The sequence below is a fragment of the Acromyrmex echinatior genome, chromosome 2 (genome assembly GCF_024713525.1).
Source record: "Acromyrmex echinatior isolate Ae372 chromosome 2, ASM2471352v2, whole genome shotgun sequence".
NCBI lineage: Eukaryota > Metazoa > Arthropoda > Insecta > Hymenoptera > Formicidae > Acromyrmex > Acromyrmex echinatior.
The window spans coordinates 11,276,379-11,289,277 of NC_141853.1; the positions used below are offsets into that span (position 1 = coordinate 11,276,379).

Genomic DNA, 12,899 nt, shown 5'->3' on the forward strand with positions numbered 1-12,899 from the left:
CTCATTTTGATCAGCAAACCGAAGGAAATATAAACTGTTAATAATAAATAATACACGCATTCTTGTGTATATTTTATTGATACAATAATAAAAAATTTAAAAATTTTCTAACTCTTCACGAATATCTCACTTTAGCAAAAAAATCAGTAATACATGTATTTATATTTCCACAGTCTAGTCTATTATTATCATTTATCTCATCTGGATACGTCATGAGCACGTTTTCGTTGCAGGTAGAATGACTTGTGATAAAGCAAACTGTCGTGTAGTTGTCGGTATATTTTATAAGAAGACATTTTGATAAGCGAAGTCAGAAATCATTGCCAAAAGTTAAAGAAAAATTATTAGGTGTTGGAATTAATTCGTAGCGTTTTTTAATGAAAGAATGTTATTTATTTCACATGAGCATTAAAAAATACATTAATGAAAGTACTTCCCATCACTTGTAAAACGCTACGAATTAATTCCAACACCTAATAAGTTTTAACACTTACGAACAGGGATGGTGAAAAACGCGTTACTCGTAATACTGTTATTGTTTTATGGTTCTTTTTTTATAATAAAGATTTAGTTATAATTTCTCGTAACAATAACAATAATATCCTCAGGGTTGGAACAATCATTTTTGAAAGTAATTTGCTACCATCACTTGTTTCTCATTTAAAAAATATAACTTATAATAAGCAAAGAAATGAATTTTTTTTCAATGAGGAACGTAATAAGTAACTGTGTTTCCTGATGATTAGGTAATTAAATCATCAGGCACGTGCATGTATTTAATTAAGTTGTTGATTTCCATTGACAAATATTAGAATTGTAAGCACGGTACTGCACATGATAAATTAACTGAGTTTACTTAAGTGATAAAATTGTTTGAGTGATATTAAGCGATGAGCTCGAAAATATGACGAGAGAAAATATTTTTGAAAGTAGAGTGATTTCATCAGCCTGCGCGTGAAAGATTACTCCTACAGAATCCTATGCTGCATATATGCCGTATAATCACTGTTATCGGAACATCATTCACACAGAAGCTGTTTGAACGCGGCCCCATTTTGACGTACGCGTAGCTAAAATTGAGAAAATTGTATCAGTTATTTTCTGAATTATGTATTATGTGATCACCGTTTGATATCTTTCGTAAAATAAATACTATGTCGAACAACAAACCTAACAACAAACCTAATGTAATCGACGTACCTGATAAGGAACAAATTCAACAACGAGATTCAAGTAAGTACACGATACTTGTTATTAAAAAAAATTTTGATAAAAAATAATTTTGAAATTTTTGATTATTCTTGCTAAATATATATAAATTCCGATATTTTAAGCAGAATTATTGTTAATAAAAATTATTTAGCTTTGATTTATTCATATTTATTTATTTGGTACAAGTATATGTTATATATATCATTTTTTTTATTTCAAAAATGACAATTCAAAAATAAAATTTTATTCCAGAAAAGAAATAAAAATATTTTTTAATGTAAAAAAGTGTTTTAACGTAAAAATATTTTTCAATCTGACAAAAAATTTTGATGATTTTTTTATAAAGTTAAACTAATGTGATTTTGATGATTGATAAGATAATGTTTACTTATGTAACTCTTTCATGATAATTAAAAAATCACGTTTTCTGAGTTGTCACTTTTGAAGAAAACAATGTATTGTGTGTGTGTGTGTGTGTGTGTGTGTGTGTGTGTGTGTATAATAATTTTTTAAATTATATATACTTATTTTCTAAATTATATATTTATATAATACATATTTCGGTAGTTGTAATCGAAGATGAATCAAATGCAAAAATTGCGGATTTTGAGACGGCGATTACTGTCGCTGGGACCGGGAAGTTTCAATATCTTCTCATTTTTGCGATTATTCCGGCCTCCTGGGCATCGAGTGTAGATACGGCTAATATGTCGATGATACTTCCATCGGCGGAGTGCGATTTAGGATTGTCATTGTTTGACAAAGGACTTTTGAATGCTGCTATCTACGTAGGTAAGTGCAATGTGACGTTTGAAATTATTTTCAATACATTTAAATTATTTCAAGCAATGACTTTTAGCAAAACTATTTTAAACTATTTTTAATCGATACTAAAAATAATATAGAAATATAAAAAGGAAAAAATACAAGAAATTTAGCGTAATTTCATATTAAACTCGTGTTAGGTATGCTATTGAGCGGTTTTATATGGGGATACCTCGCTGATGTTAAAGGAAGAAAGAAGATTATAATATATGGCTATATGGCGGATGGTATATGCAATGTACTCTCAGGATTTTCGCAGAACTTCGAGACGCTTTTATTCTTCAAATTTCTCAGCGGCCTTATGTGAGAAAAATATTACATTACATAAAATAATTTAAACTGCTATATAAATAAATCAAAAATCAATACGGTTGAGATTTCAGTGTCTAATAATATATGTGTGTGTGTGTGTGTGTGTGTGTGTGTGTGTGTGTTAAATTCAATAACGCGCGCTATTTAAGAAAAACAACGGTTGGTATTATTGGGATCGTTTTAAGTACAGTCTTAAGACGTGTTAAGCTACCCAGATAACAAAAAGTATCTAAAATTCGGGTCATAAAATATTTTTTGCAAAAATGTTTATCTAAAAGACAACTTAAAGACACCTTATGTTACAATTTTAGACAACAAGACTTTGTGTTGTTTAGATAATCACAGAGTCACAATAACACTTTAAGACATTTAAGACAGTTTTAAAATAAAAACAGGCTATACGAGTATCAGACAAAGAACAAGTCTATTTTAATCTTACAATAACCTTTTACATTTGTCGTATAATTATATCATTTAATATAAAAGAGATTAATGATCAATTAAACTTTAGCGTGTGTGGTCCATATGCAACTCTTATGGCATACAGCGCGGAATTTTATGGCGCCAGTGGTAGAACGAAGATTCCAATTCTCGTTGGCTTCTCGGTTTCGTTTGGATGTGTAATGAATGCAGGTAAAATATTTCAGCATTTATTTATTATAATAAAATAGTTTATGAGGTTATTTATTATAGAAAATAAGTTGTATAGATAATTATTAACAACTTAATAAAAAATCTTAATATAAATCTAATTTTTCGTGAAAATAATATTTAATGCATGCATTTGTTAGCATTGGCTTGGCTAGTTATTCCTCAGCAGTGGTCAATTGTTCTTTGGGACGGTGCCTTTGTCTACAATTCTTGGAGAATCTTTCTATCCCTTTGTGGAGTATCATCGTTGATAGGTGTCTGTTGTCTCTCTTTCTTCCCGGAGAGTCCTAAATTTCTGATGACACAAAATCGTAATAAAGATGCTCTTGAAATTTTCAAAAAGATCTACAGTATAAATACTGGTCTGCCTAAAGATAATTATCCCGTAAGCACAATTTTAATTGTAATAGTTTACATAAAATTATTTAAATAATTTATAAACAAAGATGTAAGTATCTCTATATATTTTTTATCATTAGATATATGCTTTGGATGATGTAAGTTTAAACAATACAACTACAGAACAATCCAAATGTCAAAGCGGTACGAAAGCGAGCTTAAAGAACGGAATTCGGCAAATGAAGCCCATGTTTTTGAACCCAAATCTGTCGTGTATTTCATTACTTGTTATTATGCAATTTTGTTTGATGTTAGGGTAAGTATTTTATTATTTATATATATATATATACACAAGCCACATAATAATTGTTGATAGTAATTTATTTTAAATATAACGTAACTTTGTCTAAAAACATAAAAATGCCTCAGATGATTCGGTTTCTGAGTTAATTAATCTAAAACTTTTGATTTTATATATATATATATATATATATATATATATACACAATCAAAAGTGAAATGAGGTTGCAAATATCAGAATGGCGAGTAACGTGGTAATAGCAGTAATATTTGTGCGAGTTTATATAAAGCTTCCGTAAAGTCATACTTTTTAGATGACTCGTCATAAAAATGTAAGATCTTGGTTAGTCATATAAATGCCGTGATGATGATTGAATGACAGAGAATTTACGACTTTATCAGCGCGGAAGATATCACACACATTTGTTTCTTCATATTTCACTGTTAACTGAGCTGTATTCTCATTATCTGTGGATACAATATCATCCCGGGATATTATGTACCTACATCACATGTTCTACTAAATTCTTCTACTAAATTAAAAGATGTCAGCTGAGGAGAAAAACATGTAATTAAATACATATTCTCGGTTTGCAAATTCTCTACTAAATGTTTTACTAAATCCTCTTCTAAATTTTCCAGTAAAAATCTTCTATTAAATTAAAAATTAGGCCAATGACAGCAACAAAAATAAAAATTTGCTGTTTACAATTATGCGCACAATTTGCGATTAAATACCATTCTCTCTTTATACTCGGAGGCATTATCGAACTTAGTAAAAATTTTCCATTAAGAAAAGAGAATGATGAGAAAATTCCGTTGCGTTGATAACAACCAAAATAAGCGAGACGATTTCCAAATCGTCAAACATCGTTAAACAATGTCATTTTTGGTTTAATGATTTCTATCTTTCTACCTTTTTCGGATGTAGTACATTATATAACAAATTTATTTCATGACTGTAATACATATGTGTAAAAACTTTTTTATTTTTTCATTTGATAAAATATAAATCTAAATTACAAGTATTACGAAAATACTTGAAATGAAAAGAGGTAAAAGAAATATTATTCATAAATTATTTAAAAAAGTTTCAGGATTATACGCAGCCATTCTATAGTACATTTAAACGGTACATTTTATACGTTAAATAGTTTATCAAATTTTAATATGACATTTATGTATTAATGTATTCGTATGTTTTTATATTTATTGTATTTACAGTTTAAATACTCTTCGTCTCTGGCAGCCACAACTTTTTGCGACGATAGATAATTTTTACAGTCTTAATACAAATATAACTGAGCCTACCTTTTGTGAAATACTGGATATTTCGACGTCTATTAATGCAAATAAAACTGTTGCATTAGAAAGGTCAACTTGCGAGACTGTAAGATACGTTAATAATTGTAAATTACATGTATTAATACATTTTATATTATTTATCTATTGTTACAATTATATTTGGCTATGTAAAGTAAATCTATTTATAGTGATCTATATATAGTAAGATATTTTTTTCATTATTTCCTTACACTTTTTACATAGAACTAATTCAAATACTAATAATACTAATTTTTTCAGATTGTTGTATCAAATTCAATGTATATGGACAGTGTTATTGTATCAGCTACTTCTTGTACTTTTATATTGTGTGCCAGTGTTATTGTTAATTTTCTGCAACACAAATATTTATTATGTAAGTTTCTTTTAATGTTATTCTATAGTTTAATACACTGAAAGAATTTTTATACTGAAGATAACATAGAAAGTACTAATGACTTCTATCTTTCCACCTTTTTCGGATATAGTTGTCGGCTACGGATGTTCGATTTTATGTCTGGTAGCTTTAATCTGGTCTACAAGTACATTATCCACTCTCATACTCACGTGTCTATATGTCGGAATAATGAGTAAGAGTTTCTACGTTCTAGTAGGCGCAACCGTTTTACTCTTTCCCACATCTTTGAGGTTTGTTGTTTAAACTCAATACAAAATAATTACTATTGACTTGCGGAAAGTAATTAATATATACACATTCTGTTTTTAATTTATCAGAACCATGGCAGTAAGCTTAGAAATGATAATAGGAAGACTGGGATCTATGACCGGCAATCTCATATTCCCTGTTTTACTTGAATATGGTTGCGTAGCGCCGATTATTAACCTGATATGTTTCACTTTGTGTAAGTATTTTTTATCCTACAAAAATTTTAAATATGTTCTTATAACATTGACAAATTATAATAAAAAAAATAATTTCACCATGTTTCAAGCATCAATCTATTTCGAAAAAAAAAAAAAAAAAAGGAAATATGTTTCATTTACTTATATTCGATGCTACGTTGCTTTATCACTTCCTATATATTTTACTTATTTCATTAATCTATTTTATTACCTTCTATTAATTTAATATTTTAGTGTGCTTGCTTCTTACGTATTTCCTACCAAGTACAAACAAGCATGCGGCATAAAATCTTGAGAGATCGAAGGAAGATTTATAAGCAGAAGATGAGTTTCACTTCTTGCTATCATCTCCGTAATAACATCTTCATCTTCGAGGATCCACAATCGTTTAGCAGAGCCGAACTGGAGGCTCGAAGGACCTGAATCGATGCTTATCGCGAGCTATGATCGAGCCCGTATGAGGGCGTACAATGGCCATGCATATACATGCACCACACAACGAAAGATTGTATGAGACCTTGAGTTTCACTTTCGACACATCCTGGAGAGCCCTCCAGCCTTCACCCACATGCTCATCCCCCTCTATCCCGCGCTTCTTCTAGTGTGGACGCAGCTTTATCGCAGATCTTAGGACCTCGCTACCTCCGTCGATCGGTGCAATAAAATGTACCGACGTAAGTAAACTTGCATACCCGTAAGTTTTCGCCTCGAAAAAATCAAACAAAAAAGTGCAAACGTAGCGAGAAATTTTAAAACTATAATTAAATATATTGTTATCTTGATTTATCTTTTAATTAAAGCTGATTAAATATATAATAGAAATATTTTGTGATTTTTGGACATACAATATGTGAATAAAGAAAACTATGAAGTGCATCATACGTTTGTAGCTATTTCATAATATTTAGCTTGTACAAACGTAATATGTAAACTTTTATTTTATAATCGAATTAATGGTTCTCGAGAATTATTGAACGATAAGTTAGCGAGATTATAGAATTTGTAAATTGCTCACGCTCTTTATGCGTATGGCGGAAAACTGTGATACAATTTATAAAAATTATTACTTTCAGACAAATATATTAATGGCAATATAATATATGTGTATATTTTACAGCATATCTACAGTTTAATCTCACAATTAGTCGCGAAAAATGATTATACTATAAGCACACGATTGTAGTTTATACAAATATAGTACAATGAATATTATATTGTATAATTTATTATATTACAAATGCATAGCTGTTATGTAAATGTACATGTATAAATAGCAAGTAATAATTGTAATGTGTAATCATCTTCTACTTGATAATAATCTGCATTCCGAGTTAATACATTAAAACTCCATAAAAATTCCGTTTACTGTATTACGTTCTTGCAACAATTAGATAGTTAAGTATCCGTTATAAAATATATTATATAAAATCGCACGCTTGTTTAACTGTTAATGAAACCACGTAGGGTCGCGCGATTTCTCCGGCGTTTCTCATTGTAAAAGGGCTTCGTGGCGCTCGAGACTGCATTCCGCATAAATTGCGGAAGGGAACTATGCATTGCACACACATTACCCGTCACTGGAAAAACGCGTCTGCATTTCTTCTATCCGCGCAACCCAATGTCTACATTAAAAGACGGCACGTACTCGCAAACCGTCAGCACGTGTTGTATCCCAACAACGATCTGCTCCTCCGACAACTTCATCAACAACCTCATTTAACACCTTCCTAACCACATCCTATTTGCATGAAGATGTTATAAAGGTCTCTTCGAAAATATCTTCTTGACATAATGATATCTTCAACGGTATTTTGAAATACAACGCAGTCTATTAACATTACCATGTGTGTGAATAATATTTTACATAATATATATATATATATATATAATATATTCTATTTTTATATACTAATTACCTTCACATCATTACGTATGATGACGGAATACGATACTTAGAGATTTTACCTCGTAAATTGATCTTAAGCATATTTTATTTATTTTATTTTATTTTATGAGCTTGTTAGGACTGAGTTCGGAAACTTTATCCGAGTGCCCAAGTGTGTCATTTTATCCTCGCTTTACCTTTAAAAAAACAATAAAGATAGAATAACACATTACTTGGGTGAAATTTCTGAAACTTTTAACCAAAAAAATTTGCCAGGGTTGTATCAAATTGAATAATCAGAAACGATTGCTCTGGACATGTCCCCGGCTCCAGAGTTGGAGCCAAAGAAAGAACTGTAAGAACAAGCCGTTGATGAAGCGAGTCTCGTGAGAATCACTCCTGTTCGTTCTCTAATCATTCTATACGGACACGAAGTATCGTCGTATCGCGATTTCACGCTACTTGCTTGATTGTTCCTCCGCGCCGTGGGTACCGTCGCAGCAAGATAGTCGCATCGGTATCGCATCGGTATGATACTGTTAGCTCTTCCCGTGAATATTCTCTCGAGGTGATATCCAAGCGGTTTCCGTTGCTTCGTTCGCGACGTTCCTGAGCGAGAAAGCCGCGCGTTAACCGTTTTATCATTATTATTTATCGCTGCATCGCCATTCGGCGGTGTGCGACCGCGTAAATGAACTTCTCGAAGTCTGTCGTCGTCGACGACGGCGTTCTTGCCACCGGTACATTTCTCGATTATTAATCTTATATGAGTAAAGACGAATATTTACAGATATTCAGTGGATATGCAAATGTTTAAACTTTTATCATTTATAATATATTTATTACTGTTCTGTACATTGTTAAATTCATAGTGTCAAATTATCTAATTTGAATTATTTTTAATCATTTCTTCAGGTTCCACTGTTCCTCAATATGTTGTTAATTTTAGTAAAACAACGGAGTTAAAGAGTTTAACTTGAGAGAATATATATTAAACTTGATTCAAATTTCGTTTATTATTTACTAAGTACGTACATTAACATGGACATCATTTACTTTGAAATTGATCATAGAAACGATTAAATTAATTTATATTTTTATATGTAAAAGTTAAAAATAACAAAATGTTATTTAACTCAAGAAATTGAGTTGCCATTGCTCCTTTGTTATCTGACAATGTCACATTTAAGATAATAGTCACTTTAGTGTAAATAATACAAGGAAGATGGATACTTGTTTCAATCAATCAAGCATTAAAAAGTAGTAACAATCTCTGCAAGCGCACAATCGCCGAACAATGAAACGGCGAAATTACAAGGTATCCAACATTTGCGGCGGTCTCTGGGAGAGAGATGAGAAGACTTAATTGAACCAACCACGAAAACCAAGAATGAGAAAGGGAAGAAGAAGGACACGCGGCTGGACGTGTCGAAGGCTATTGAAAGAATAGATCGACCAAGGTTGAAGAGTCGACGTCAACCTTGCGACAAGTTCGCCGTCTGCGGTTACTTCTTTCACGCGGATATACAATTGGTATAAAATTAATTAACGACGGCTATACCGACACAGCGATAAGAGCCCCGGCGGACGCTCGCCGAGCTAATTGCAGACGTTTTTCATTTCTTTGTCTCTCTCTTTCTTTTAGTCGCAAGCGCGTTTTTCTTTGATGATATGCTATCCGAGATCGGTGACAAGTTAGCCGAGTGACTCGGAGGCGGCTTCGACTGCCGTCAAAGCCAATCGGCTTCAGGGTGGCCGCTGAAAGCAGCTGAAAGCGGAATAGATGAGTCATTTTCGGTGTGGTTCATCGCGCGTTCATCTCCTCCATTGTGCGGCGCAATAATCGGATGTCCGTTCCGTAGCAAGTAAATTTGAAAGCGTATGATTTCAGTATAAGTACGCTCGATTTCAAGTTTATTCTCGATAATATACGAGACGAAGACGTATACTTAGTTTCTTGAGATAAGCTTTAGTTTTAGAAACATATTAAATTTTGGTAAGATTGTTTCAAATTTGTAGGGAAAATAAAGAATTTAGTTCACAAATTTTGTCGTAAGTCAATTTCTTCGGAGAGGATCACATACGTGCTTTGTGACATGTCATTGTATGCGATAATAATTTTTCTGACATACACATTCAAATTGAACTAAATCGTGAATATACAGATTTGTTTGTAGATCATTTAACTCGATATTGTTTCGATCTCATCATTATACAATTGGATAACGGCAACAATCGCTTAGCGTGACGCTCGTTAATTCTCCTTTTCTTCCATAGATTTTCTCGCGATTGCTAACAAGCAATCCCACGATCCCCGTTATCGGCATTCCACCGAACTGGTAAAACAATAACGAAGTTGCTTCCATTTCTTCCATTTGCATGGAACTATTCCACAAAGTAGTGTTGAGTACCTAACCATGAGCTCTGTATCAAATAAATTGAGATATATTTAAACCGTTTTCGGTAATTGCCAATACTTTTTTATTTCCTCTGTCAAATATATTAATGCATAAAACTCTAGTAATTATAAAAAAAAGATAATTACATAATTTGTTAACAAGGATATGTAAACAGTGCAAAAGAAACTCCGTTGCTTTACCTTATATTCTTTTTTACTTTCTTACTCTTTTTTATTGTATTATAATGTAGAGTATATTATAATATGTATATATGTAATATAGATTTATATATAATATAGAATTACAAAAAATCTATATTTTACGTCTTTTAGTTTCGCATAAATGTATTTCTGATTTTAGATCGCGAAGCATCTCGATTCTTGATTCTCGGCCTTGAGTAAAAGGATCGATCCGCCACGAGAAAAACTCGCGTCCGTTTCTTCACTTAAAGTATTTACGCTGCTCGAAGAGTTACATTGTAGAAGTCAGAAAAAATGGAAGAAGATAATTTGCGCGCAATCACTCTATTATACGCCTTTATTATATCAGTATTGTGTTATAATTTTTTTTTTACTAATATTAATATTAATGAAACCATTGTGAATTGAATCAATGCAATAAGTAGCGCAATCATGTACAACCTGTGTAAACTAATTATTGTAGGGAGTGTAAAAGGTTTAGCTACTTCGTGATATATAAGTGTAAGAGATGTAATAAAGGATGAGGTATAGCAAAATACATGTGCTTAGCAAGTGCTTCCTTTGTTCTACTTGATGTCTTGTATATCCTATCTGCCTAGGATATACGGCATTTTTAGCGCGTGGGATTTATACCCACAACACACATAGTACATATATTGGATTCAGTGCATTAAATGCAACAAATGCACTAAATGTAAATACATTACATGAAATATATGTCTTATATCATAACACTTGTAATGTATGCAAAAGATTAGAGTTATCATCTATATCTATAACTTTGCATGTACATTTGTCATTCTTATTCCGTACTAAAACTTTGTAAATACATTTAAAGCTCGGTTGCACCAACTCTCTCTGTCTCTGTTTCTCTCTTTCGCTTTAAAATGAGACAGAGAGAGTTTTAAGTCTCGCTTAAAGTTAAAGTAACGTTGGTGCAACCGGGCTTTAATGAGTTACTCTGTCATTTTATGTCTCATTTAAAAATATTTCTAAATTTTGAGTTGATCATAGCTGTACATCTCATCCATGAGTAAACCATATAGCCCATCATAAGACATACAATAAAAACGCAAGGATTTTAAAAAGCTTTTTTTAAATATAAAAAATTAATGTTTCATATTTCTGAACTTTTTACAGTAGTAGACAGTATATAAAAATTTTATTGGTTCAATTTATTTAGCTTGAACATAATAAATAATACTTGAATAAATTAAGTTTCCGATAGACGCGGCAGTTACCTTGTACAGCTTTACGCGGATTGCACGCGTTACGCGTGCAATTCATTAACGTCACGTTGTTTTGCACTTATGCGCCTGCCTATGTAAATAAGCGCGTTATCTGCGGGTATCTACCGCTAGGACCGCTATACCCATAACACACACCGTGCGACTCTTTGCTCCTTACCGTTCTTGCTGTCCATTCTTTCGCTCTCCTCCTGTGCAGGCGCCTTCGTTACGCTTCCTTCCTCCTCGCTGTTCTTGTTCGCCGCTCTTGTTCGCCGCAGGTGTTCTCATATAAGGACGACCGATTCCTCGCGCGAAACTAGGATATCGGGCGGAAGGGCTCGCGCGAGCTTCGACACCCGATTATCTCCGTAATGCTACTCGCGGCTCCGTTCTCCATTTAATTTCACGCAATAGATCGAGCGAGCGAGCGAGCGGCCGCCTCTCCTCCATTTCCGTGTGCGGAGCGAACATCGCGAGAACCGGCGGTCGAATAACCTTAACGTCTGACGTAAACGGATAAGCATCTTTGATAATTATTGCAAACTGCGTGTGCCTTTTTTATAGACACTTATTATTTATTTCAGGTCTTGAAGATCTTCGAGATGCAACGTTAAGATCGTTATCGAGCGTATGCAGAATTAAAGTAAGATTTCCGTGACAGGCAGCGCGTATATTCTACATCAAATATATAATTATAATTATGAAGTAATTGTATGTTCTAAGATGAAGATAAATATTTTAATGCATTTTATTAAGAGTTACAATTACACATTTATATGTTTATCCATTTCAATCAATTCCGTAGAACATTTCTCTTTCATAACGTTGACGTTTCATAACGTCATTCGAGAGAGAGATGCTGATCGAGCCCGCATGAATTTTAAGTTCATTTCGACAGGAATATCAATGTTGAGCAGTGAAAGGGTTAATACCGTGCAACTATCCGGGAAAACCCGCTCTTTTTCCTTACGGTGTTCCTAACGTGTCCAATGCGACCAGCTGTCCATGTCAAATCCGGTGGTGCCAAGTGCCCCGTGACTCGTAGCGACGTCTCAATTCCGCCACAGAGGTGGGAAAGCCACTTCCGCGCGAGTCAGCGAAATTGAAAATTGCCCGCTGCCAGCGTTACAGCGCCATTAAGCTCGTTCTTGCTATTCGTCCTGCCGTTCTATGTTATATCCTCTCAGTTTCTTTTTCCCGCGATTGAGCAACCAAAGGACGCGGATACAGATTTCTTCTACTACACTTCGCGTATCGCGCATGACGAAGGTCACTGCAAGAGAGACTCTTCTGTTGGGTTCACGGGAAGAAGATCTTTTGTGAATCAAGAGTGCGATATAGCTATGGGTTGGCTGGTTGT

The 12,899-nt window shown here is 33.1% G+C and overlaps 1 protein-coding gene across 1 annotated transcript; it reads left to right on the top strand.

Annotated features, from left to right (window-relative positions):
• The first annotated feature begins 843 nt into the window (after nt 1-843).
• LOC105147247 (synaptic vesicle glycoprotein 2B) lies at nt 844-7,182 on the top strand. The gene is made up of 11 exons (XM_087402997.1): nt 844-1,233; nt 1,780-2,004; nt 2,178-2,340; nt 2,861-2,982; nt 3,141-3,385; nt 3,480-3,655; nt 4,864-5,029; nt 5,224-5,338; nt 5,451-5,610; nt 5,698-5,825; nt 6,061-7,182. Exons 1-11 carry the CDS (start codon nt 1,155-1,157, stop codon nt 6,111-6,113), a joined length of 1,632 nt encoding a protein of 543 aa, XP_087259123.1. The 5' UTR covers nt 844-1,154; the 3' UTR covers nt 6,114-7,182.
• Nucleotides 7,183-12,899: the final 5,717 nt, after the last annotated feature.